Genomic DNA, 27,593 nt, shown 5'->3' on the forward strand with positions numbered 1-27,593 from the left:
TGTTCTCCCGGGTATTTCAAAAAACCTGAAAAATGTTTGAAAAGAAAACTCAAAATCGGAAATAAATTCGAATTCGCGCACTTCTTCCTCCGGGGGGACTAGAAAACTCACACACGGCCGCTACTCGGTAAATGTGGGCAACTTCTTCCCCAACTCTGGGCAGCTTTTGTCCCAACGCCAGGCAACTTCTAGCATTTCATAGTTCAAACCATGCCCAGCTTTAGGAGAGCTTCTGCCCAGCGTTTGCCCACTTGTAGAAAGCCCGCTCTGGCCCCTTCCCTTCCCGCTGTTCCCCTTCTTCCTGAAACATGTTAATGTTTGCTAGCTTTGCAAAACACTATTCATTTTATTTTAGAAAATAGAAAAAATAACAGGAAAGGGTGAGAAACAGAAAAGGAAAACAGAAAAAAACAAAAATGTTAAATGAAACAATTCGATCAACGAAAATTATAAGGCGATCTCCAAACTTTGTCTCCTAGGCATCTTGGTCTCCAACTTCTAGTTTAGACTTGTAGTCTTTCCACGTCAAATGTGTCGAACACTCCGATCTTTTCTGCAAAAATGTAAAATTTAGCTTGGATGTAAAGAATATTAGTTTTCTCACCTTGCAATTCACGAGAATCCCGTTCGCTGTGTCATAATGATACGTGCGAAGAAGTTGCCTGGAAAATATCTATTTTTGAAGAAGAGTTTTCTGAAAACTTACAAAGCACCATGAATTGCGTGACGAACAAGCTTATCAGCTGACTCGTAAGAGTTTCGGGGTCTAACAATCTTTTTACAAGCTTCCTCGAATGGGTATGTCAATCTTTTCACGAACTTTTCGTCCATATCGGCGTCGGCTGGAAGAAGTCGGGTGGGGATGTAATTTGCGATGGCGTCCATTCCGAAATCTGAAAATATTGAATAATGTGATCCGAGACCAAAATCTACACACCTTTAAGCACCGTCACTAACGTTTCTGGGAAACGATCGAAGTGTTTGTCGCCACGCCTTCCACTGTTTGGGCGATAGGAAATAGTCCAAATTAAGTATTGAGGTGATACGAGCTAAAATAGCTGATGCATTTTTATAAAATGAGTTACTCACTTTGAGAAAAATCGTTTTGAATATGTTCATCAGTTGATTGGATGATCCTGTTCCTCTCGGGGGAGTTGAAAAATTAACCTCGCCCAAATGAACTCGACAGAAGATTCCTTCGCCAGGAAAGATGTGAGGAATTTCAAGAAGTCGCTTTTTCAAGTCATTCAACGCGAATTTCGAGCTTTTCGCTGAGCTGATAGAAGAGATTCTTGCTACCACATGAGCATGAAAAATGTCTTTCGCGACTGAGTCGGAAAAGTTGTTGTGAAGAAAAATGACAGCAACATACGATACCGCATTTTCGATGTCTGAATTACATACAGTTACAGACAATGCGTGTACAAAAATTTCGCTTCTACAACGCTTACAAATTTTAGCTAAAACTAACTGAAGAAGTCCATTGTCGGCTCGTTTGCGTCATCACCACTACTTTCGAACGCTTCATTTTCATCCATTACATCGTCATTCGAATCATTCGTAGTTGGGTTGTCATAAATGTCTTCTTCTTTTTCCAGTTGACTGTTCCGTTTCGTCGAAGGTTCTAAAATTGAATCAATGTGAGCTTTAATTCAGAAAAAATCATACCTCCTGGGTGGGATTCTTCTGATGGGATTTCGTAGAATTCTCCTCTTGTCATCTGGTATTCCATCTCTAAAAATGAAACATAACAAAACTCATTCTTTTCTATGCTCACCAATGGCTTCCCGTTGTTTTGTTTCGCTTCACCCGATTCCACTCATCGATGACACTCATCCTCCTGTTTCTTCGTTGAAAACTGAAAAAAAGGATAAGAAACTGACAGTATTTGAAAAAATTCAAAGAAAACGTATGAAAAATATGTTTAAAACTTATAACCGTTAAAAAAATTCTGCATCACCGCAACCTTCTGAGCTTCTGCCCAGCGTCTGCCCAGCCTTTGCCCCTCTGCGCGCCGTTGGACTATTGCCCTTCTTCTGCCCAGCCTTGGATCAAAGTCTGCCCGCAGCCCAATTCACCCAAATTCTGCCCCAAAGTTGCCCACATTTACCGAGCTCGCCACCGGATACATCGTCGCTTTTTCGACGCGGTTTTTCGCATTTTATGAATTTTTTTGAAGTTTTTCTTTATTTTCATGGGAATCTACATAGATTTTTGCACAAAATAAAGCAATAAAAAATTTCACCGCACACCACCTTTTAAATTTTATTTTCAGCTCAACGCCACAAATTTCCAATTGGCTCGACCCGATTTGGTCCGAACGTTAACCATAAAATGTCCATATCACTCTCCAAAAGTCTCAACTCCTCCACATTCTCTATTTCAAGGATTTCGAAATCTGGATCGATTAGAATTGGATCGATGTCTAATTGATACAGTACCCGATGGACTTTTTGCGGTGAGTAAGTGGAACGTTAAGACGACTACGGAAATATTAGGGTGTTCCATAAATAATGTCGTTTTTTGGTACCACTCTTTAAACGAAGATAACTTCAGTGAAATTCATGTTCTTCAAACAAACTATGTATTCGAATTAGTACTTTTTTGCCTACATTTTACTAATTTGAAAATTCTATCATGATAGAAGCCCAGGAAGGGACGAAACATTGGAAAGCCTTTTTGCATAGTCATTTTTAATGAACTGGTTCTCTTTGGGAAGGCTTTCAAGGTGTTTGAAAAAATGGTAAGCAATAAAGGAAATGTCGGCAAGTATGATGATTGACCGATAATTCTGTAACCAAACGTATTCCATTTTTTGAGCCTCTATGATTGCAACATGTGCACATAAAGTTGTCGTCGAGTAGGATTGTGCCAATTTTTCGACTAGTGCTGGCATTTTGGATAACAAATTTTCTCTATTTCTTGACAATTGTAAACCGGAGTATTAGTTTTATATCTTTTCAGGGCGTCATAATGAATAAAACCAAAAGCCAGACACCAAACAGTCACCATAACCTCTTTTTGGCAAATTTCTGGTTTTGTAAGATGTTGCACCTTCTAGCTTCTGACCAGATATGGCGCTGATCGTATTTTGTTGTAGTATAGAGTCCATTTTTCCTCATACGCCATAATTCGATTCAAAAAATGATCATTTTTCTGTCGTATGAGATGATCTTACGAACTAGAGTAACGTTGCAATTTCTGGCGATCGTTCAGTTCATGAGAGAGCCATTTATCTAGTTTTCTAGTCTTCTCTTTTTTTTATTTATCTCTAAATATTGTTCCGGTAGAGACTCCAAGCACTCCACATGTGAATTTTGTGAACCATCGTTGTACTGTTTTTCTGTTGGCACTTTTTTCTACGGAAGCACGGTTGATATTTTCGGTTGTCTCGGGTCGCATTTCTTCCGAGCATGGATTCGTATAAAAAATAAGAGAAAAAGAACAACTTTTCCAAAATTTCTCCTCGAATAACTGAGAGCATTATGATACATGTTAGACAGGGATTTTCGACGACTTGATTAGGTGTGTGAGAAACAAAGAAAAATTTGACGAGCCATGACAGAGAAAACTGCCATCGAAAAAAACGACATTATTCATGGAACACCTTAATACCTTCGGGCCAATTTAATTCAGGGTCTCCATCAACTCTACTCATTAATCCTCAAAAACGCGAACATCGCCGATTTCCCAAGAGACATTTTTGCGCATTGTCCAAAATTAATGACTTTGGATTTGTCTGGAAATAAACTCAGAATCGAGCCATATTCATTGAGATCTTTGCAGTGAGTTCTAGCTATCCAGATATTTTCAAAAGAAAAAAAGTTTTCAGTGACTTGATTCATTTGGATTTGAGCGATAACGATATTGGATTCTTGACAAACACGCTAATATCATTGACAAAGCTGAAAGTGATAACAATGAATAATAACAAGATAACGAATATTGATTTCAGGAGGTACGGACAGTCAAATTGTCAACAAAAAATATTGACTTTTAAAATCAAAATCTCGAAATGGCAAATATTTTTTTATAACTTATGTGAAATAGGTTGATAAATGAATTGAAGAAAATACCGTAGAACCTGTAATAGAAGGGCGCCTTAGCTTTTCATTTTGCGGTAGTTTTTCTTGGTTCCTGTGGGAGATATCACAAAAGTGATAAACTGACAAAATATTTAGCATACTATCAAAAACACTTCACCAATTAACCAGTTTTTGATATCTTCCACAGAAAATGATATAAATCGAAAGTTAGGGAAGTCATTCTACTTGGGTGTTTACGGTAATTGATGAATCATGAATTTACTCAACAATTGAAAACAAAAAGTACAGACTTTTATTTATAAATCACAATTCTAAAACGGCAAATATTTTTATTATGAAATTGCGAACTAGTCGGCAAGATTAAATTTGATGGAATAGACTGAAATTTATCACAGAGACATAAAACAGTAAAAAAAGGAATTTAAGAATCTTGAAAATATGTCCGGAAAATGGTCCAAAACTGTAATTCAAGGGACATCGTAATGAAAGTTAAAGTGTCCATTCAGTTAGAAAATTTAGCCGACCGACCAACCGCCGACTCAGCTGACCGACAGCTGACCGAACTTGTGCATTAGGCGGTCGGTCGATCTGCTAAAATTCCCGACACTATCGAAGCCTTTGTTAGAGAAACATTTATTCAATTGTAACCATTTGAAATTCACATCATAATGCGTATGTGCAATTGGTTAAAGTATATGTATTGAATGTAAAACAGTAACATACGAATTTCGGAACCTGATAAGAAAACAACCGTCAATTCAAGGGACGTTTTAATGAAAAACGAGTATTCACAAAAGGCCCTGAAACCAGGGCGACAGAGCTTATATCCATTTTTTCGAAACACTCATTCCAGATTCCCCGAGAACCTAACCGACCTATCCATCCGTCATAACCTAGTCTCCACTATCCATTATGTCCCAGCAAGTGCTCGTAATCTGAAACGTTTGGATTTATCTGGAAATCGTCTGGAATTCGTGGCTGGCTTGTCGACAGGAGCTGTAAACGTTTTACCAGCGGAATTGAAGCATGTAGATCTATCGAATAACAAGTTGAACTATCTACATGAATTCGCATTCGAACATCTTTCAAATTTGGTTTTGTTGGATTTAAAGTGAGTTTTTCTAAAATAAATAATTCGCAAGTTCATATTCCAGAAACAACAGTCTCAAAGAAGTGAAGGCATCTAGTTTCCGAGGTTCCAAAAATCAAATCAAGTTGTTTCTCTCTGAAAATCCGTTACTGTGTCATTGTAGTCATAAATGGTTGATGGATGCTGAATCAAAAGTCTGTGATTGAATGAACGGCTCTTTTTAATTTGAGAAATGAAGTTCAGAACATTTCACTCGGAGATCTTCCAGCAATTCAGTGTTCCAACATTTTAAAGCCCGAGAAGACAATGTCGCTGACACTGGCACATTCGAGGAATCAATTGCTTTGTAAATATTCCAATGTAAGAGTAAGACAAAAGATGAGCGAACGCTTAGCTTTGAAAGCAGTGAAATTTGAAAACCATTTGAAACTGAATTTTTGCAGATGTGTGAAGCGGATTGTGAATGTTGTCAGAAGAAGGAATGCGAATGTCGATTCGAGTGTCCGCCGACGTGTAGATGTTTGAGATCAGCGGATGTGACAAGTGTTCGGGTAAATAGTTTGCAAAAACACGTGCAGTACTGCGCGGCGCTTTTGCAAAGGGGGCGGGGCTTGTTTGCAGTCTGTCGGCGTTGAATGCGTGCGTTTTTCTTCGTGAATTTGAAGGGGAACAGTAATACCAGCTCGAAATAAGACAGCTGAACTCTACATAGCATTGAAAAATTGAATGGAATCTCTCTGACAGGAAGTAGATTCGTTCGACTACTGTTTCACAATTTCCCTATTTGTTTCTCTGTTTTTTAACGGTAATGCAAATTTAACGTTAATTGCAATGCTAAAATCTTTATAAAAAATGGAAGACAAGATTGGAAATCTAGCGTCTGGATCCGTCCTCGAAGAAGACTCCTCCATCGATAGCGCAATACTTTGGACAGATTCCCTTCTCTCCTGGAGTTCCGTCGGCTCCGGCGACTCCTGGCTGTCCTGGTGCTCCGTCTTGTCCTGGCTCTCCAGCTCCTCCACGTGGTCCTGGCTGTCCTGGCTGTCCTGGTGCACCATCCTTGCCCTTGAGTCCGGCTGGTCCGCGTGGACCACGTGGTCCGGCACGACCTGGCTGTCCTGCCTGTCCTGGCTTTGGCTCGTCGGAGTGTCCTGGTGGTCCTTGTGGTCCTTGTGGTCCTGGCTTTCCTGGATGTCCGTTTGGTCCGTGTGGTCCTTGTTGTCCTGGCTGTCCTGGTCCTCCGTTTGGTCCATCGTGTCCTGGGGCTCCTGGTGGTCCCTCGGCTCCTGGCTTTCCTGGTGCTCCTGGAGCTCCTGGTGGTCCTGGTGGACAAGCTGGGCATGGTGGTGGAGTCAATGGCTCACATGGCGATTGTGGTGGCTTTCCTGGGTTTCCTGGGGCTCCTGGGGCTCCTGGACGTCCTGGAGTTCCTGGGCGACCAGCGGCTCCGACTGGACCAGCTGCCCCTGGCAAGCAACATCCATCGCAAGAGTTGTGCTCTTGAGATGGAGCGTCCTGAACGGCAACATCGTATCCGGCCTGACGGGCGGTACGGTTGGCTCTCCCGGGCAGCGCTGGCATGGCGACGGCGGTGGCGTAGACGGTGTTGACGGTGTCACGGCAATTGCGGAGCTCAGTGTGCATTTGGGAGCGAAGGTTGTTCACATAGGAATAGACCAATGGAAGGGTAATGCAGACGGAAAGGATTCCGACGGCCGAAAGGGAAACGGCAGCATATCCAATGAGGCGGTAGGCCTGGAAAAATTCCAATGTTACATTCCAATGTTACTTTCCAATGTTACAAGAAAAACTGAATTTAATTTGAAGCCAAAATGAAACAGTAAATGTTTCAGGAACCAATTTTTTAATTTAAAAACTACCTTGATTTTGTTGTCCTCCATTTTTTGACTGGTTGATCAAATGTGGATGATGTCTTTCCCCATCCCCCCATTGCCCTTTTATACTGCCAATTTCGTCTTGATCACTTGAAATTTTTTTTATTGAAAACCCATCTCTCTGAGTCTCTTTACCATCCACACTCTCTCGTTTTGTTGTCAAGGAATCATGCGCGCGCAGGGCCGTTGTTGAGGTTTAACTTTACACTTTCTTGGTAAGGTTTTTTTTCTTGGATGATAAGAAGAAGAACAGATAAGAAGAGAGAAACGCGGAACTAAATTAAATTCTCTCTTTTTTCAGACATCCCAAAACATAATGGTTTGTGACAAGCTGCGATGGGATAAGCTTGGAAAACTACCATCCCCTCTGACCCAGTTGCATATGAATCAGACGGATTGGAAGAGCTTTGAAGCGAAACAGTTGAAAGAATTGGGCAATTTGAGAGCATTAAAAATTACGAATAGCAAAATGACAACGAAGGAAATGGTAGGTGGCGAGTCTGAAAATTCAAATACCGCATGTGCCTTAACAAATGCCCACGATATACTTTGAGCTCAATTAATTCAATTCATGCAAGAGATATCAAAAATCTGTGAACTAGAGAAATATTAATCAGATTATAACAAACATTTTGTCAGTTGACTTGTCTTCGATATCTTCTATAGCAATCGAGTTAAATGAGCTCAAAGGTCAATGAGGTTTTGCAAAAAAAACAGTTTCGATAGTTTCATATCACAAGATTATTGCTACGATAATTCGACCATACCTTCTTTTTCAAATCTGATTTTGAAGTTCAAAAGTATGCTCAGGAAGACATATACGTCTTTTAAGACTTCGAAAAAAGTTCTGAAATTTATATACCACCAAACTTGTATTAGAAGGGCCCCCTATCTTATAACTTTGAGTTATTTTATTTCGTTTCCTGTCGAATATACGAACAAACTTATCAACTGATCATTTTTTTATCATAATATCGCAAATATTTATCAGTTGACACATTTTTGATATCTTGCATAGGAGCCGAGATAATTGAGCTCAAACTTGACAGTGTGAGGGGCCCTTCTATTACAGGTTACACGGTAATCTGATGCTTCCAAAATTTAAAATTTGACTGCTAATTGAATCTCAAACTCTGGTTACTAGCTAAAAAATAATAGCACTGAAAATGTAACCTACTCGAAAATTGATTTTTTAAAGCTTCTTTTTCCTATTTCAGATTAATAATTTCAGATATTCAAAATTCGATTTTTGATAAAACCTTTTCTTCAAATAGACATGATCTAAATATACTTGTTTGGTTTTTTTTTCAGATAAAAGCGATGATTTAGTGGTTTGGTAAACATTTCTTCGCTCTTCTAAATTCCCTGAAAACAAAAAAAATTTCAGGAAAAACGTTTGGATTGAAGTTGTATTGAAAATAATTTACTGGTTTCATATTAGTTCGAGAATTGATAGACTTTCATATTTTTCAATACATTTTTTGCATGTCCAACTATCAACAACTATCAACAGTTACGAAAAATCTATCTATCTTCTAAACTCCCTGAAACCGAATTAATTTTTTTTTTCAGGAAAAACTCTCCGATCTTACCAACCTAACCCATCTGGAAATCACATCCTCATCAATAACATTCATTCCGGATTCCATTTCAAAATTGCCATCTCTAACCCATCTCTATCTCTCTGATAACCCATTGGATCAACTGAATGCCACGTCACTCGTCCATTTGGATAATTTGAAAAAGGTTTGGTCATTTTTTTTAGGTTCAATTGATTCGAAAACCAGTTTTTGGTTTTCGTTCCATGTTGATAAGAGAAAGAAAGAACAGTTGATTAGTTGCATCGCTAATTTCACTTTCATTTCCCAAAAAAAATAGAGAGAAGAGAGGCATAGAGAAAAAGGATTTTTTTCAGATTCGTTTGGGCGGGAACTTCAGTCGATTCGCATGTGATTGTGAGTCACCGTCCGATTTGCAACGATGGTTGATGAAGAAAAATAATCGAGCAAAGGTGTGAAATTTTTGGAATAAGTTGAGAGTAAGAAAATGTGCCTGGCAACATACAAAACATTAAGGATATTTAGTCAGTAGGAAATATGTTCAAAATGAAACAGAAAAGTTTTTTATCCTACGACTGTTCAGATCACACTGTTGGAAACTTGTACGTGTTTAAAATAACAGAGTTTTGAAACTGAAAATGAAGCAAAACATTAGTCAAGTGACCTAGAAACTAGAAAACTGAATTCAAGAAATCCTCTGGAAAAATTGAATCTTACTGTTTCAAGTTGTTTGTAAATATTGTAGAAGTTTTGGTTCAAAAAAAGGGCGTGTCCGACAAAGAATCTTCTTAAATTATCAACCAAACTTTGAATAAAATGGTGCGGGGTGACTGAGCATGTTTAATATGAAGATACTTTTGGATGCCGTAAACCTTTAATAGAAGTGCCCCCGAACTTTTAACTTGCAGCCAATTATATATAAGATATTCTTTCAGTTGACACATTTTTGATATTTTACACAGAATCCCAAGGAAAAAAAAAAAAATTCCGAAGAATTCTATCAGCTGTTATAAATAATAAACCATTTCGAAAAGAAAAGTTATAAAAATCAGAAAATTTATTCAAACACAAGATTTTCGAACTGTTTTCAATCTTATTGTCAACATTTTTATCCCAGATTGACGACATAGATGACGTCTACTGTGATCTAAACGGTCATGGAACAGTTTGGATGTTAGAAGCCCTGCCTGGAACCAATGAAAGCGTTTGTTTGGATCCAACAGAAGAGACAAAACAATGGATGGCATTTGTGGAGAATGCACAGAAAGGGATTATGGAAAGAGTTCATACTTCTACAAAAGCTACAACGGAGAAAATGGATGAAGAGAAGGAGGAGATGACGACGTCACCAAGGAAGACTATTTTGGATACGTTGAATGAGTTGGAAGGAGGAAAAAAGACAGATAAAATGAGCACCAGGTGGGTGATTCTGGTAATGATAACCTCCATTAGGCTTAGTTTGCATGAAACATCGTTTGGCGGAAGAAGGGATTTCTAGTCCGTCATAGACAAATTTCAAACTTGATTTGTTCCATTTTTAAACCCGGAGGACGGAGCATTGGTAATTGCTCTCAACATGTTATCTTATCACCAATTTGAAACCGAGAAAATTTTCAGATCTCGCTCAACAACCACATCGATGACAACGACCACTCCCCGCTATCGTAGAAAATACAAAGATTACGATGACGAACCCCATAAATTTGTGAACGTACTTATCTTTTTGCTATTCTTATGCGTTATCATTTTGATTATTTCCATTGGAGTTACAGTATACTTGAAGTGAGTTTTATAGAATCTGAAAGAATTGACATTAAACATATTTCAGGTTCTGGCATCCGGAAGAGTTGTTGCTGAAACGGAGGAAAAAACAAAGAGTTCAACCGGAGATCCGGCGAGAGGAGGAGCCCCTTCAGAATTTAGATTGAGCTTCAGATTTTCTAGATTTTTAGATTTTACACGGGTTGTAAGAAACCACTTTTTTTTTCTTTGAATAAATGATTTTTAGATTGCAAATGAAAGAGAAAGCCCATCAATTCTGTTGAAAATGAACCCAGACTTAACCAACCTTTCAAACAGCAAAAAAAAATTTTATACCCGAACAGAAATTAATTAAAATCAAATCAACAAATTATCAATGATCAAGCCAACGACTGTTGCTGACTTCGCGGTACACTGTGATTCTCTTTTGTTTCGGGAAGAATTGTCGTCAAAATTGTGCAAATGAATGAGCAGAGAGCGTAGAATAAATAGTGAAGTCCCGGGAAGAAAATGTCCTGGAAAAAAGTTATTCGAAATATTTTTAAGAAGAAAAAGAAGGAGATACCATAGCTGGCACATGAGGGGCGAAAACAGCTCCGAGATTGGATATTGTGGCGCATGTGCCGAGGCAAATGCTTCTGAAACAGTTGTAACCAATTGATATTGTGGAGTAATTCAAAAAAGTAGTTTTTACGCTTATCAGGAAACAGTGTTTTTTTGATGATAATGCTGCGTTTTTTTCAGGCGATATTCAGCTCAGAAACTAGAGAGTAAAATTATGGCGACCACAGAACAAAGAGGCAGAGCCTATTTTTCTCTCCCTAGCGGTGCCTTGGATGTTTGATTGGATGGCTAGAAGAGAAGGAAAGATATGAAAATGGGTCGCCGAATGTAATTGACTACGTAGCGTTCGGATATATGGATATTTTTACTGGAAAATGTAAATGGAAACAGCAACAGGCAAGAAACCCCGTGTAACAGAAAACTTTTGAAGTTAAACCTATATTTTTAAGTTTACATTATAGTTAGACACAGAGAAAAGATAGTTCGAAGTAGCACGGAATGACTAGACTAGAAAATTTTTTCAACTACAAAAAAGGAGTTTCAATTTTTTTCCGAAATTACTCGCTCCTGAATAAAATAAAATTAAAAACAACAAGTATAAAAACCATCTTCAAAAACTGACTCAAAAATTATCACACATTTTCTCACCTGCAATTAGTCGGAAACAACTCGGCACCGTACACAAAACACAACATGAAAGCAGATGCTACGGCGAATTTGGCAATTAGCCAGATGATTAAAAATATCTCCGGATCCGCTTCATGATCGAACAGATACATTGAGAGAAGAGAGAACGCGAGAATGAGATGGCAAACCATAACCGATGGTTTTCGCCCCAACCAATCGATAGCCGCAGGGATAAGGAAGTAGGATGGGATTTCGACGAGACCAGAGAAAATGTAGGAAAGATGCATGTTATGGGAACCAACACCTGTTGAGGAGAGCGAAAGAGCACTGTAGATCATCAAGTCGATTATCCTGGAAATGATTTAACTTTTTTACTGTGTCATTGTCTCTAGTAAAGTGTTGCTCTCAATTAACGATTAATTTGCAAGCTACTCCTATTCGAGTTTTCCCAAAAAAAAAAAACTTGTGAATATATTTTTTGCTACCGTAATTTTCGTTCCAGGACATGCGGCGTCCGATGTTTTTCTTCTACAATTCTCATTTTTCAGACTACCGTAATACCATAAAAACGATTCCACGGCAGTATAAGTGACCATCAGCTTTGACTGCAACACGATTTTCAAAGTTTGTAGTAGAGATTTGTTATCATCCTCCCGACTGGACATATCCACAATTTGATCAGCATCATAATCGATTTCTTCGTTTCCCACTTTTTCGGCAGTTTCGATCCATTGCACCAAATCGTCGCGTTTTCGTTTTGCAACTAAGAATGAGAAGCTTTCGGGAAGAGTACTGAAATACGATGTCGACCGGATTAATGAGTATTGATTGTAATGAGTATTGACTCGGTTGCAAACTTCACAACTTTAATGAAACTGTAAAAAATGTTACTCACAATAACATCACGAATCCAAAGAGCACACATGGAACTGAAGTGGCCAATTGTACATATCTCCATGTGCTGAAATAGATTGCCAACGGAGACACTGAACAGTATCCAATCACCCAACAAAGACCGAATAATACAGAAGCGTAGCCGTGGCCAGAGAACGAGATGCTCTCGCAACACATCACCCAGTTGATCATGGTTAGAGCCTGAATTCGTTTTAGGAATAGGTCAAGTTCATTTCAGAAATAGAGTTTATAGGTTACCGTAAAGCAACTGCCTTGGAAAAATCTGCCAACTAGCATTAGCTCGAAAGTTGGAGCATATGCTGCTCCAATTCCAGAAAGACCAGAAATGAAGAGGCTGGCGATGAGGACTGGGCGGCGACCGATTCTGAAAAGTTTTGGTAGAATTAGGTGTACTGAACAAAAATAGAGCTTCAAATTTGTAGTTGACAACTTTTTTGTAGAAATTGATCTAAATGAGATAAACCGCTTCGAACCAAAGCACTGAGTTCAGATTCATAAAAATTTAAAGCTTTTTATTTAATTTAGATGAATTTGTACAAAGAAGTTGTCAACTACAAAATTGAGGCTCTGATTTTGTTCAGTAGACCTGCAATATTTCAGTCTCCACCAACAAAATTTACCATATTTTTTAGATACTCAAAGTTGGAAAAGCTAAAATCTTGGCGGTACTTTTTTTATGAATTTCTTAGTTTCAGTGAAGTTTTAACTTTCTGTTGTATCGAAATTCTTTAATGCGCACTGTGAACAAACCTATCTGCAGCAACTGCATAAATCTGCCCAAGTACTCCATTTCCCAAGAAAAACACCGAGCTTGTCATCTCTCCAGGATCGATTAGTGTTTTTGTGATGTTGAACTGTAAGTTCATTTTTCTTGTTTCAAATCCCCTATAAGGTTTCTCTGTGTATCAACCTTGCTTTACGTAATAAGTTCCTTCCCTCTATCAAATTGTTGTTGCTCACCTCGTTCTGAACAGTTACGAAAGAGCAATTATCTGATGTACACGGAGAGGCGGGAGCCATATAACTGGGTGACATTGTCGGCATAACAGACAACCACCAAAGGAATGCCATCGAGAATGTGATGAAGAGAGGGTAGGGGTGCCATCTGGAAAACGGTGGAAAGATCAGATTAGGTTCACTGCTTTTTCAGGTTTTTGAAACAGTAAATTCAGTATTTTGTTCCTGGAACAGTTCATTGTGCCTGTTATTCCATATTTTTCAAATCGGTTTCAATAACTTCATATCAGAAGGGGATAATCAATTCTATACGATAACATCATTAAAAATGCAGTAATTACACCTTTTTATGTGGTTAAAGGGGGACTCCAACCATAAAATTCGGAATCTCTTGTGATATAATAATGATAAATGGAAAATACATGAAACTGGAAACATTTTGGCGCAATATAACATTTCGGTCGGAGTCCCTCTATGCACACTCAAAGATATGATTAATGCATGTCCTTTTTATGATATTAGCATAACAAGTTTTTGAAACAGTGAATTTTTTTAGTATTTAATTTTTCCGTAATTTAGTGATTGATTCTTGTTAGCTGGACTTTTTTCAGAGTACCTAGAACCGGGGCCAGACAAGGCTTGACTCACAAATCGGGGGTTTATCAGGGATAATAATTCATTCAGAAATATAACGGACAAAATCTGACATGAAAACTCTCAGCAACTAGAAATATCGCTTTGATATATTCTTAGGTTTCCATAGTTAAAAAGAATTTGAAACATGCAACATTTAAAACTCCAATATTGCTGAATGTCATCAACGGACTTACATCCCGATTTGATCCAACAAATCTTCAGCCGTCAATGCAACTTTTATCGAAGATGTCATATTTGAAGACTGTGCCATCTTTTTCGTCTTGAGCGCTTTCTCAATAGTCTTGGCCAGTAGCTCCTCATCTGACAGCTTTCCAGATGATCCTTTTTCTGAAATTCAGACATAAATTATTTGCATGAAAAATTCGATTTTTATAAAGATCTTCCAAACTCACTAATAGAGAGATCCTCATGCTCCTTATCTTCTTCTAATAAAACATCAGTTACAAGAGATGTTGGAGGTAGTGAGACCATTTTTGCAAGGTCTTAGTCAAACAAAGTGTTCTATTTTATAGTACAGTTGGCGGGGCGCTGGTCGAAATATGTAAATTCAGTACAAAATACGGTGGAAAACGGCGATGACACGAAAAATGGAATAGCGAGAAAAGAAAATGATTCTCGCTCTTTTTTTCAAGATTTTGTGTGTGTCACACTGTATGATCGGGCTGGGCATCATCATCACTCTCGTGTCAATGATGGCTGCCAATTATCTATCTATCATCCCACACAATTTTTGTTTTATTTTTCCTTTCTCGCGCTCTTTTTTCGATGGTGTCGTCGTGACGTTTTGATCTTTGTTGGGGGAGGAGTGAAAGAACTTTAATAGGGAGAATAGAGAGAGAGAGAGAGAGAGAGAGAGAGAGAGAGAGAGAGAGAGAGAGAGAGAGAGAGAGAGAGAGAGAGAGAGAGAGAGAGAGAGAGAGAGAGAGAGAGAGAGAGTAGTGGGTCAGTAGGGGAAAGGATGAAGATAGGTACTGTTTCACATAGGATTCTTTTAAAGTGAAAGAGTTTTTGGTGTACTCCGGCCTTACTAGTTATATGACTTGATTTACAATATTCAAAAGAAAAACAAGAGTTGATAGTGTGTCAATGTCCTTCAAAAAATATTCCGTTTCCGAAACGGAATTCCGAAACGGAGTATGAAAATAAGAACAATGATTTTTGGAAGTATCACTATTTATGATAGGATGTTTTAAAAGTGGAAGAGTTTTTGGTAAAATAAGCGCAAGAGGAAACAAAATTTGATTTTCATTATTAGATGCAAAAACAAGCGTTGATAGTGCGTCAATTTCCTTCTAAAAATAGTCCGTTTTCGAAACAGAATACCAATTTTTTGGAAATCGGATGAAATTGAGAACACTTTATACCTCAGTAGTGAAGTTATTGAAGTACATTGTCTTTAAAAAAAAGTTTATGAGGTCATGAAACAGAGATAACCTTGTGGTGGGAGAAGTATGATCACTAACAGAATGCCACATCTACACTTTCACTTGGAGCTCAGTTATCTCAATTTCCGTAAACATAAAATGTAGGAACAATGTTGTTTGAAATTATTACTGTTTCAGATAGGATGTTTTAAAAGTGAAACAGTTTTTAGTATAATACGGGCATGGGGAATTTATTTTCAATATTAGATGCCAAAACAAAAGCTGATAGTGTGTCAATGTTCTTCTATGCTTGCACTATTCATTTTTAAACCAGAACTCCAAAAAATTATTTTAAAAATCCGTTGGTTCCGAGATTTTTTAATACCATGAAACCTATGATAGAAAGGTCACATATTGTCAAGTTTGAGCCTAATTATCTCAATTCCTATGCAAGATACCAAACATGCATAAACAGACTGAACAATGCCGATATTACAATTTATCAGTAGGCAACTTTTTCATATCTTTAACAGGAATTCTTCGGAACCGAGGAAAATGAGCTCAGAGTAAAAGTTAGAAGACAAACTTGAGTTATTAAAGCTAACGGTATTACAAAAAAATTATTGAGTTATTGAAACAGAAATGTAGAAAAAGTACTATCACTAACATTATGCGGCCCCTGTACACGCACTTTGAGCTCAATTATCTCAATTTTCGTAAAAGATATTGAAAATCTATCAACTTCTAAAGTGTTTGTCATATTAACACTAACAGTTTATCAAAGTTTTGATATCTCTCACAGAAATCAAGATAACTAACAAGGGAACCTTTTAAGTGAAGTTAGGAGTCAGCAGAAACCACCTATATAGATCGAAAGAGCATGATCGAAAACCTATAAATCCGTTTTCAAAGTCTGCTTACGAGACTTTCGAAGTGCTGAAATTTCAGTTTCAGTAACAAAAATCCCATTTTCAGTGTAAAATCGGCAATTTTCAAATGTGATTTTCTCCACTCCTAGCAGGTTTCAGAAGTTAAAACTTTTTGTATTGTACTTGAAGTTATGTATAATTTCATATTTCAAACATTTTCTGAGAAAAAATGTATTTCCGGAAAAGTTTCGGGAAGTTTCAAAATTTGCCTAGATTTTCGGTGGGCCCAAGTTTCCGAGTTTGAAAAAAATTTTTTGGAAATTTTTTTAATGTCTGAAATGTGAAATTCCACATAATTTCGAGTATAATAGAGACCTTTGAAGTGCTCAAATTTCAGTTTCAGCACCGAAAAACCCATTTTCAGTGTAAAGTCGGCAATTTTTAAATTTGATTTTCTTCACTCCTAGGAGGTTCGAGGATGTGACACTTTTTGTATTATACTCGAAATTATGTGGAATTTCACATTTCAGACATTAAAAAAATTTCCAAAAAATTTTTTTCAAACTCGGAAACTTGGGCCCCCCGAAAATCTAGGCAAATTTTGAAACTTCCCGATACTTTTCCGGAAATACATTTTTTCTCAGAAAATGTTTGAAATATGAAATTATACATAACTTCAAGTACAATACAAAAAGTTTTAACTTCTGAAACCTGCTAGGAGTGGAGAAAATCACATTTGAAAATTGCCGATTTTACACTGAAAATGGGATTTTTGTTACTGAAACTGAAATTTCAGCACTTCGAAAGTCTCGTAAGCAGACTTTGAAAACGGATTTATAGGTTTTCGATCGCGCTCTTTCGATCTATATAGGTGGTTTCTGCTGACTCCTACCTTCACTTAAAAGGTTTCCTTGCTCCAAATGCGAGTTTCAGGGTGACGGTCTATTAAAAAATATTATAACTGTTTTAGGTTTTACGTTTTCATATCAGATCATCTGATTCAGATGCAAAATAAATTGAGTACATGATGTTGGCTACTTTATACATTTCACTTTACGAAATTCTCGATTTTCAACTACAAGCAAACCACAGTGACGAACAAATACGTACGCGTATATGGGCGATTTGATTGGATCCATCCGATACGAATATTTTGAAAATAGCTCAAACACTTTATACACTGTTTCGTTGTGAAGTCAAAAGATCTCCATGAAAACAATAACAATAATCTCAAACTTTGAAAACATGTTTCTAAAAAAAAGACCGATGGTAGGTTTTTTTTTGGTCACCTTCACCCAGCAAATGTCAATAGTATGCAATTTATCCCTTAAAAATCTACCATAGTTTCAAAGGAACATGTTTCCAACAGATTTGGCTTCAAAACGAAAAAAATATTTTGCTGTTCACCACCATTACATAATTTTCCGAAATGTTCCATTACTTGTTTCAAAACAATTCGAGAAAAAACTCACCACACCTGGGCAGCTCTAAATTCATAATCGAGATCTATCCGAACCGTTTCATAATAAAATTGAAATCTCACTCCCAAATGGAAACAAGTTCTTTCTCTCTTCTCCCCCACCACATTTTAATCCCAAATCGGTGACGAAAAAAGGCGAACAGGTAGAAGGTCAAATCGTTTATATCCACATACAAAATACAATAGAGAGAGGGATTTGATGAGAAAAATAATAAATAGGATCTATTTCAGACATGGAACAGGGCTAAAATGAGTATTTTGATACTGAAATCTCGATGACCGCTTCGTTAAAGGCAAGAATCACACCGGTCCTTGATTTTGTGTGAATGTTGACTTTTATCGTTTCCACAGTTGGACCACGGATTGGTTTTACCAGTTGGACGATTCCTGGAAAAAAAATGAATTTTTGGTATCAGAACCATTATAAGTCAATACACAACTAGTCACCTAGATTATCGTTGGATATGCCTAAAATGTGAATTTCAGAATTTCACATTATTTTTTTAGCATAATTTTTTTTGAGAGACTTCCTGAATCAATTCAATTTCCTGATCATTGATATTAATTAAACTCACCAATATTTTTATCCTGAACAATTTTGAAATGTCTCTTTCCAACATAATCTAAACTGTAGTCCACTGAAAACGGAACTCCCATATGGGTGACTATTTTGGAGACTTCAATTGGAGTGGGCAAGGTTTTCAGCGATGGAACCGCTCGGAATTGGTACAAAACTTCACGGGTATGATTTCCGAGACATTCTGTGTCATCCGTGGAGCAAACTTTGATGCACGAGTAGCCGTCAGCGATTTGACTGAAATGTATGGGGATATATTAGAGTACGACAGAGTTTGATTATAGGATGCGGTGGAGGATGCATTGTATCAAAACTTTGAAACTGATAAAAAATTTTCAAAAGACTGTTCCGCGATTTAGGGAAGATTAATTACAGAAAACCACATATCCCAACACGGTATCAATAACAATGATCACAAGAAACATTAACACAAACCTGAAACACGAAAAAAAAATCAACTTCAAACTCAAGATCACAACTTGTGTGATTCACAAGTACATATCACATTTATTAGTAGCAAAAATTGAGATCATTATCACAGCAATTCAAATAAATCACACAAAAAAAGTTGCTATCGAATCCTCATAAGTGGCGGATGTACTGTATTATGTCTCTTGTGAGCAGCCACGTCGACAATCAAATTGGCTGCGTACGTATTGAAACTCTTTCCTTTCTTGCTCATCCTTAACAACAATTGAAGTTTGACGGTTTGTGGTCCGTCTAGACTGTCACGAAGTGTCACAACAGCACTGTTACGTTTTTCTCCTTTTTGGAGTAAAAAGTTGGCACGAATGGCTGGAAGAACGTTGGGCGCATCTGGAATAGAGGGGAATGGGATTTGTTAGTTGAATAGTTATGAAAAATATATTATTAAAATTAGGATTCTACAACTAGGGCGTGCAGATACGCTCTATCGACATCTGATAGTTTTCCTAGTTATTCAAATATAATGAATGTGGTAACAAACAAACAAGTAGGGAATATAATTTCAAAATTTTTTACTGTTTTGCCGCCATTTTAATACAGTGAGTTTTCTGCACAGCCACTTAATTTCCTTTAGTTGGAAAAAAACATTCGCTGCAGCTTCTAAAGAAAGCAATTTGCAGTTCCCAGTATACACCAAACAAGCTTTGTTAATTCAAGTTCTAATACACAGTGCCGACTGTTTTTACGAACTTGAGAGTTAGGGGTCTTACTTCGAGACTTTTTACTGTTTCGCTATCATTATAGAAGATTGATAGTTTTTATCATAACCAATACTCCATCACAATTGCTTTCAATATATCAGGTTTGAAAAGTTGGAACTAATTTTTTTACCCATCCGCGAAACTAACTCGTAACCATAAATTTCCTATTTGGCGAGTCAGCTAAGCTTGGAGTAAAAAGTTTCAGCAAAGCTTGGAGTAAAAATCTCTGTTGTCATTATAAATTATCAAAAACTTTTTTCTCTGTTTCTACTACAAGGGTATTAGTTATGTGATTTTTAGTTCTAATGCGTAATGCCATATCGTATCTTCGGGCAAACTTAAAGAAACCTCATCGAAATGGTTTAACCTACCAACTATCGTCGTCTTCAACTGCAACTCGAACGCCACTTCAGTATCTGCATGATTCGGTGCAGAAACTTTGAAAAGTGTTATAGCAGGACGATGAGAGGAGATGGGCACAGCACGAGCCAATGAGATAAACTGATAAGTGAGAAACAATGGAACTTTGGAACACTCTTCAGGCAAACCACATGCTGATGGAATACGGTTACAACGACTGCAAACGTTAGTTGGTGTTAGAGATAATTGAACAATTAAAATAATTAAAATAAAACTAACTTTTTGTTCAGGGAGTCATGTACGTAGTTGGTTGGACAGTCGATCGAATGACACTTGAATGATCCGAGGGTGTTCACACATACTTTATCCGTTCCAGCACATTCACCCATTGCACATTCATCCACATCTAAAAATAAATAATTAACCGATTGTAGGAGAACTCATTCTTTGGTAGTATTCTCGATTATTAGTTGGAAGAAATGAAATGAAGTATGTGAAACAAGAATTTTTCGCAAAAAAAGTTATCTAATAACTGCAAAAATTAGGGCCTAGCGGGTTAAGGGAAGCAAAGTGCATCCAATTTAAGGGGTTTTTTGTTAAAATATAAAATTTTTAAGTTTTTTGTAAAATCGTTTTTATGTGATTTTGGTTGGCGCCTTTTGCCTAATACCCAAAGAAATGATTTTTTTCGAAAAAGAAAAGTCAAACAACTAAGTTTCCCAGTTTCAAATGTTTCATTTTTTTCTAGAATGTTTGTCTTTCTATGAATTGGCGCACACTCACCGACACAAGTCCTTCCATCGGGTTGAATCTTATAACCAGGTGGACATTGACACAAATACGATCCCTTTGTATTTATACATCCACCCATACATAAATCATTCCCAGATCCCGCCCAAATCGAGCACTCATCAATATCTTCACACTTGGTCCCATCTGGTCCAAGAGCGAATCCACGATCGCAAATACATTGATAACTTCCTGGGATGTTTACACATTTCTGTTCACACGTTGCAATTCCAGTTGTGCACTCATTGACGTCTTCACAGCGACGACCGTCTGAAGCCAATTGGAATCCTGGCTTGCATTTGCATTCGAATGAACCGATCTAGAGAAAAAAAGTAGTTGTGATGGAGAATAAGTCCCCGTTTTTTTCAGTTCCAAAAAGTTTGTATTACTGAATATGAATTGAATATTATTCAACCTCTATGGGATAGTTCGAGTTTGATATTTCACTATCATTCAGAATCGGTTTATTTTAAGTCAAATATGAGCTCTTCTAGAATATTCTTTCAAATAACCTAAAATTTCCTTACCGTATTAATACACTCCGCTGACAAATCACACACATGTCCAGCAAATTTGCTACACTCATCGATATCCTCGCATCGTTTTTTCTAAAGTTCCATTTCTTTTTCAAATTCTCATGATTCTTTAAAATTCTTACAGCATCATTAAACTCATATCCAGATCCACACTTGCATTTATAAGTTCCCGGAAGATTTATGCACTCCATTGAACCGCAAACTCCTTGTTGACACTCGTTGACGTCTGAAAATTTCAGATCATTTCTATTTTGAAGTCTTTTCGTCAGATCCAATAGAGAACGAACTTTGTTTTTGTTTTTCCTCAACATTTTGGAACGGTGAAAATTTTCAAAAAAAATCTAGATTTTAATTAGGTGATACTGTTTCTTTATCACACTATAGGTATTACGAATTATCACAAGCTGATTTGATATACTTACACCTCCGATGTAAAACTTTTACAAATGTTTCTGTTTCTCTATCACAACTTGATCATTAACCATTGACTACGACAATTTTCTTGACGATAATTTTTCAAAACTAACCTTCGCAGAATCCAGTAGCATCATTGACTTCATAACCATGAGCACAGAGATTTCCCTTTTGCTGACATCTGAATGATCCAGGAGTATTAACACACTCTTCACCAGCTCCACAGTTATGACCAGTCACGCATTCATCGATGTCTGAAAAAAAATAATAATTTGTGTTTCAGATAATCAGTATGAATGTGAAAGGATTTCGAGGGACAGTGGTTGATTCTTAGACGCATGCTATAAAATAACCCATTCAACTTACCATTACACATTCCACTCTTTGGATAGTATCCATTTGGACAAGTGATCGATGTACACTCCCCTGTCATTGGATTCTGAAGCTCACCATCTCCACATTTCTTTGGATCACATCTAAAAGAAATAAATAAATTTAATTATGGATCACCATCAAACCTATAGCTTCCTTGAGTGTTCCTACACTGATACAATGGTCCACAGTCATGTGATCCCAAGTTGCATTCATCAACGTCTGAAAATTTGGACAGGTTTTTTGGGAACAAATTGGCCCAAGTTACTTGGGGCTTCCCTATATTATACATTATTTCGAAGCATTATATGTTTTAATCTAGGAAATTTTGAAATTGTGGGATTAAAAAAGAATGTTAGTAAAAAGTTAGCAAACCACGGCACTGTTCAGTCGCTGAGTCCATAGCGTATCCGGTTCCACATGATAGTGTTCGAATGCATTTGAAACTTCCTGGAGTGTTCAAACAACGTTGCGATTCTAGACAATCATCCATCAAAGTGGCACACTCGTCGATATCTGGAGATTGGATTAGTACATTTATTAGCTCAAAATGAACACAGCACACTAATTCTATAAGAGAAACCATCACATCAGTTCTCGGTTGAACAAAATTTGATTATTTGAAGTTTTCGAAACATTAAAAAATTTAGTAAAAATCAACCTTGTTATTTCTAATGTTTTTCTTGAAAAATAGTTGAAACATTTTCAGGATACCTTCACATTGAACGTTAGTATCACTCCAATAATATCCTCGATTACAGACGCATGTTCCATCGCCTCGGTTGTTGTCAGGAGAGGGTAGACAGTGTTGATTGGGATGGAAACACGGATGGTGAAGGGAGCATTCTGTGGAGGGTTAGAAGGGTTAGAAGGCTCTGACGATTAGACAAATGATAGGGAAGATGTTTGAGTGAAGCAAAGCGTTATTAGTTGTTATTTAGTTTCGGTTTCGTGAATGGATTATTATACGATTTTAACAATGAATTGTAGTATCTGCAGCTTTTTCGGTACCGTTCCAAGTTATTAAGAACATAATTATCTTTGAATCTCAGAAGAACTGGACGATATGCACGGATAGTCAAAAAAGATCTCTGTTTTCCCTATAACTTATCTTTTCAAATTTTCCTTACCAACACAATGTCCATGCTGATACAACCATCCCATTGGACATCCAAACTCGGTATTTGCTTGCGATGCTTCTCTGTATTCTCCAGCACGAGAATATGGATCATCTCGCATTCTTCTTGGCGCATTTCCAACTCTGTTAGCTCGATGACGATGTGGAACGAGCCGAGTGATTCTTCGTTGACAGATGTAGGCACCGATTGTATTGACACAATCTTCATTGGAAGCACATGGGGATGGACGAATCGTACATTCGTTACGGTCTGGAATGGAAGCACAGGAGGATTGGGGATAGGGGAGAAGAGAAGCAACTAGGACAGGGGACGTTGGGGAAAGAAGAGGTGTTTTTTGAATTTTGAAAAACCATTGAGAAATTCGGGAACGTCGCGATTCAGGCGACTAAGATTTCCATGTTGGCGGGCCGTCCGAAAACGTCTGTCACCCGACAGGATAACGGGCCGCCTTTTAGTAATTTTGTTTCACGGTGACTAAACTTGAAATTTGGCTGAAATGGATTCTAGTAGATGACCCATCAACTTTTGATTCAAAACACCATGGTTTGTATTATCCATGAAACAGTAATTAAAATAAACTAACCAATACAAGCCATGCCATCTGGAGCCAAATCGTATCCAGATCTACAACTGCATTCAACTTTCTCGCCTCCACGATCATGACACAAATGTTCGCAGTTGGATGTTGAGCAACGATCTCCAAGGTGTAAAACGTGTGGGTCGTTGAGTGGGCGGCCTGAAATAAGTTCACCGTTTCGGAATGAAGAAAATGTTATTTTCGTTCTTTGCTCCATTACTGAGATATTGATATTTTTATTATTTTCAAACTAAAAAGCTACGATCGATCTTTCAGGACGTCGAGAAGCCTGGGTAACACTTTTAAGTAATACAATTAAAACCTTCTGAAGCCATTTTAGCAGGTATTAACATCGGATACCATATGTTATCAAATCCAAGTTCTAACTATTTAAAATACTGTTTCTTAAATGCAATTAAAGTGTTTTTTCAAACTAATAAAATAATGGGTGATGCTTTGCGATTTCTCAATGAGAAATGAATCAAACCAACCTGTTATGATCTCCGAAGCATGTGTGATTTCAAATTCACCATTGCAACACTTGTTGAAACTTCTCAGACAACCGGCTGAGAATCCAGCTGGAGCAACACATGGCTCATTTCGGTTGAGGAGATCCTTGGCAAGAAGACAGCAATCGCAGCACTCCTAAAAGAGTTTTGTTTTTGATAATTTTCATCGATACAGTGGGATCGAATATTTTAATGACAACCTTCATTTGGGAGCCAAAGTTAAAACACCCACTTTTTTCAATCCACCGCCCAAAATATTGATGTTACTCGGACAGCTTTCTTCCTCTTTGGCAATATCAGTTCCAGAATCACATGCACTGTCCAATAAACTTCGAAGACAACAAATCGAAGCGGCTCTCTGGCAAGTCATACTCGTTCCTTCGCTTTTGATACTCGAACACGTGTTTGAGTTCTTGAAATGACGGGTTCCACCGGCACAACATCTCGTTAGTTCGTTGGCAATGGTGTCTGAAAAATTAGAATTTTTAGTTTTTCAGGAAATTTAGGTTTACTGTTTCATCGAGTTCTAATGTTTTTATCCTATGTTTGCTTGGTTGGTGGATTTAGGTCAGGTTTATTCAAACGAATAGAAAAAATATCGAAATATATCGTTTGATCAACTTTTATCAAAAATTTCACTGTTCTAGCAACTTATTTTTTTTGTGTACATCTTAGAATTTTACTTATTCTGCATTTTACTTTTCCAGAAAAAATGTTAGAAATCCTATAGTTGCAAACGTTCAATAGAGACGAGGAATCCCTAGTCCACGGCCATGTTTTTGAAACCTTTTTTTTTTCTTTTTTTGCGTTCATTTTTCCGTATTTTTTAGTTACTTCTGTATTTTGACCATATTTTGCTGTTTTGATTACAAATTTATCATTAATTTTTAATTTAGCGACCAATTATATAAGGTATAATTATTTCTGAAGAAATTTATCGAAAATGGTTAATTTCATTTTCGGAACTTCGATCAAACATTTTCGAAAAATGTTGTTCCAAAAATTTTCGACCATGGTGACCTAATTTTCTCAACATGAATTTTCTAGGCCATCAAAGTCTATAGCCTAGAATGGTCTAACGTTCACATGGTGTAGATTTTAGGCCAACCAAGGTGGCCTAGATGTCAAAAAAAAGGCCTAGATGTCAACTACAATGTCAAAATTTCCTAGAATACACTCCAGGTAAACATCGGAACATTTCCATGTTATTTGCCATGATGGCCTAGACAACTCAATTTGCGAAAGTTAGACCACCATGCTAAATGACCTCGAAAAACCCTGCTGGCACTTATTTGGGTCATTCCCGGATCATCAACTATGAATTTCTCGTTCTTTTAGACTTATTCCCTGTTTCTGATAAATTTTGAACTTTTCTTATTGTCGAATTAAAAAAAGTGGGACCTGAGAATTTGAAAATCATCGCTTCTTTTTGATCTACGAAAAAGCGCGGCAAAAACGTAATATTTCAGACTTTTGCCTCTTTCGAGCTACTTTCGCAATTCAGTTTGGTTTTTCGATGAAAAGCATATTCTAGAGATGCTAGCGATCATTTTCATACCAAGAAATCTAAATTTTGTCCAGAAAATCGTGCTAAATTCACAAAAATAAGTTTCGTTTACTATTGTCTATTCAAAATAATCACGCGGGTGAACGAGTAAAAAAACGTGTAGAGAGTCTCCAAACCTGTAGAGGCGCTGTAGAGACGCAGACATTTTTACTCGTTCACCCGCGCGATTATTTGAATAGACAATACCGTAGTGATTTTTGAGCGAGGCCCCGTAAATCGACAAGGAAGCTTTTTCAGGTGTCAGTCTGTTTGATTCGACAATATAATATTATTGAAAAAATAGATAGTCTTTAAACAGATCAATGGAAAGCCGGTCTGCTTTATGTCCTTAAAGGCGTTTTGAAAAAGTTAATTTCTAGGTTTTTTTCTCGGAACCCATATAAGTTTACACTCACCTGTCACCAAAACCGCTAAAAATATGAAGCACAATCGCATCGTTTCTGTTCAAATGTCGTTCAATCACCTCCTGAAAGTTAGATAGGATTCGAAAAGTTGCGATTCGAACTGAAGTGGCACAAAGAAACAGAAAAATCAGGGCGGATGAGGAAAGGTGAGAAAATTGCGTAGGACCGACCCTTTGGAGATTCTTCTAGAGACGGAAGGTCATACACACATGACACGGATCTCCAATTACATACACAGTGTCGACCCAGTTTGTGTTATCAACCATTTGTACTAATTTTCAGAATATTGTGTCATGGGGGAATGAAAATAAAAGAATTCACAGGCAAAAAAAGTTCCCCATAAAAACACATAATAATCTGGGAATTTTGATAAGAGGGTGTAAAAAGACAAAACGAAAAATGGAAAAATTTGTGATAAGCGAGCCAATCATTACGCAATCATCGGTGAAGTCATAATAATAGAAACAATACTACTATTTTTATCTTCTTTTTTCTCAAAAACTTCCAATTTCTCTTTTTCTCTATGACTCTAAATGTTTTGAGCACTGAACCTGAAGCTTATAAATGTTATTGTGATGAATATACACATGTATGTATTATGTGGTACATAAGGAAACGCCCTTCTTTTCCTTACATGGATAATAGAGACACTAATTAAGTGAGGAGGGGAATTTCTATCGAGAACAGATGTTCAGAAGGGAAAGAGGAATAAGAAGTAGAAGAAGAAGGTGAAACTCGAGTTCAAATTCTGTGAAGAGGGGATGTTTTTGAGATGACCCGGTTTTCCAATTTTCGTTTTGGAAAAATTATGGAAATTTCAAAACACATCGGCGATGTTTTTATTGATTTTCGCTGTTTTTAACCTTTAATTGTCAGTTACAGGAGAATCAAATAAGTTTTTCAAAAAAAAACATTGGAAAAAAAATCAGATATCCGATTTCCTGTAAAAAAAATCGGCGATCGGATTTTCTGAAAATTGAATTCGGAAAAAATTTCGGGCATCCGATTTTCCGAATAGAGTTTTCCGAGTAAGGCTGGGTATGACACAATTTGAGAGGATGGAAATTTTGAATGTGTTCCTAGAGATTTAATTATTGTACAGTACACGGTCTCCCACAGAACATTTCCGAACTGCAAATTAATTTTTGATCTACAGAAAAAAAGTTTGGCGCGATCACAATTGCAGGTCTAAAACCATAGTTTCAGAATTTCTATCTGATTTTGTGGAGTTCCAAGATGATTCAAATAATTCTTAAAAAATTAATTAGTGGATATAGATTCATGTACGGTCGGTTTCCGGGATGAATTTTTGATTCGTCTGATGAAACTTTTTTATAATCAAAAAACAACGCAAAAATGCGATTTTGTGCAATTTCGT

At 37.1% G+C, this 27,593-nt stretch overlaps 6 protein-coding genes across 6 annotated transcripts in view; 2 read left to right on the forward strand and 4 right to left on the reverse strand.

Moving 5' to 3' along the window:
• The window catches only part of CBG20033, a gene marked incomplete at both ends in the record, with an annotated part of 17,050 nt that extends 6,674 nt beyond the window's left edge, over positions 1-10,376 (forward strand). Inside the window, 11 exons of the mRNA XM_002633907.1 lie at positions 2,276-2,458; positions 3,637-3,785; positions 3,833-3,958; positions 4,900-5,157; positions 5,201-5,330; positions 5,380-5,496; positions 5,580-5,687; positions 7,333-7,518; positions 8,604-8,777; positions 9,708-10,009; positions 10,208-10,376. Of these exons, the coding sequence (XP_002633953.1) occupies positions 2,276-2,458; positions 3,637-3,785; positions 3,833-3,958; positions 4,900-5,157; positions 5,201-5,330; positions 5,380-5,496; positions 5,580-5,687; positions 7,333-7,518; positions 8,604-8,777; positions 9,708-10,009; positions 10,208-10,376 (1,902 nt within the window). The remainder of the gene's footprint in view (positions 1-2,275; positions 2,459-3,636; positions 3,786-3,832; positions 3,959-4,899; positions 5,158-5,200; positions 5,331-5,379; positions 5,497-5,579; positions 5,688-7,332; positions 7,519-8,603; positions 8,778-9,707; positions 10,010-10,207) is intronic.
• Positions 476-1,732, reverse strand: CBG20035 (the record flags this gene model as incomplete). Its single annotated transcript, XM_002633909.1, has 7 exons — positions 476-553; positions 605-662; positions 707-893; positions 938-1,049; positions 1,090-1,391; positions 1,472-1,624; positions 1,669-1,732. The coding sequence occupies 7 exons, from the start codon at positions 1,730-1,732 to the stop codon at positions 476-478; spliced, it is 954 nt and encodes a 317-aa protein (XP_002633955.1).
• On the reverse strand, positions 6,010-7,037 carry Cbr-col-122 (the record flags this gene model as incomplete). Its single annotated transcript, XM_002633908.1, has 2 exons — positions 6,010-6,891; positions 7,017-7,037. The coding sequence occupies 2 exons, from the start codon at positions 7,035-7,037 to the stop codon at positions 6,010-6,012; spliced, it is 903 nt and encodes a 300-aa protein (XP_002633954.1).
• A 355-nt stretch (positions 10,377-10,731) lies between the features above and the next one.
• Positions 10,732-14,542, reverse strand: CBG20031 (the record flags this gene model as incomplete). The annotated part of the gene is made up of 10 exons (XM_002633905.2): positions 10,732-10,866; positions 10,917-10,989; positions 11,564-11,893; positions 12,104-12,334; positions 12,438-12,637; positions 12,695-12,804; positions 13,197-13,311; positions 13,418-13,562; positions 14,245-14,398; positions 14,464-14,542. 10 exons carry the CDS (start codon positions 14,540-14,542, stop codon positions 10,732-10,734), a joined length of 1,572 nt encoding a protein of 523 aa, XP_002633951.2.
• Positions 14,543-18,028: 3,486 nt separating this feature from the next.
• Cbr-fbl-1 lies at positions 18,029-26,246 on the reverse strand (the record flags this gene model as incomplete). The annotated part of the gene is made up of 17 exons (XM_045235287.1): positions 18,029-18,171; positions 18,360-18,598; positions 18,934-19,177; positions 19,920-20,125; positions 20,188-20,314; positions 20,692-21,016; positions 21,225-21,305; positions 21,356-21,459; positions 21,761-21,901; positions 22,014-22,123; positions 22,166-22,241; positions 22,395-22,535; positions 23,150-23,407; positions 23,742-23,894; positions 24,227-24,380; positions 24,477-24,712; positions 26,207-26,246. The coding sequence occupies 17 exons, from the start codon at positions 26,244-26,246 to the stop codon at positions 18,029-18,031; spliced, it is 2,778 nt and encodes a 925-aa protein (XP_045096937.1).
• A 1,205-nt stretch (positions 26,247-27,451) lies between these two features.
• CBG20029 overlaps positions 27,452-27,593 on the forward strand; it is a gene marked incomplete at both ends in the record, with an annotated part of 7,062 nt that continues 6,920 nt past the window's right edge. The window contains one exon of the mRNA XM_002633903.1: positions 27,452-27,503. Coding sequence (XP_002633949.1) covers positions 27,452-27,503 — 52 coding nt within the window. The remainder of the gene's footprint in view (positions 27,504-27,593) is intronic.

This window comes from Caenorhabditis briggsae (genome assembly GCF_000004555.2).
Source record: "Caenorhabditis briggsae complete genome, chrIV, whole genome shotgun sequence".
Classification (NCBI taxonomy): domain Eukaryota; kingdom Metazoa; phylum Nematoda; class Chromadorea; order Rhabditida; family Rhabditidae; genus Caenorhabditis; species Caenorhabditis briggsae.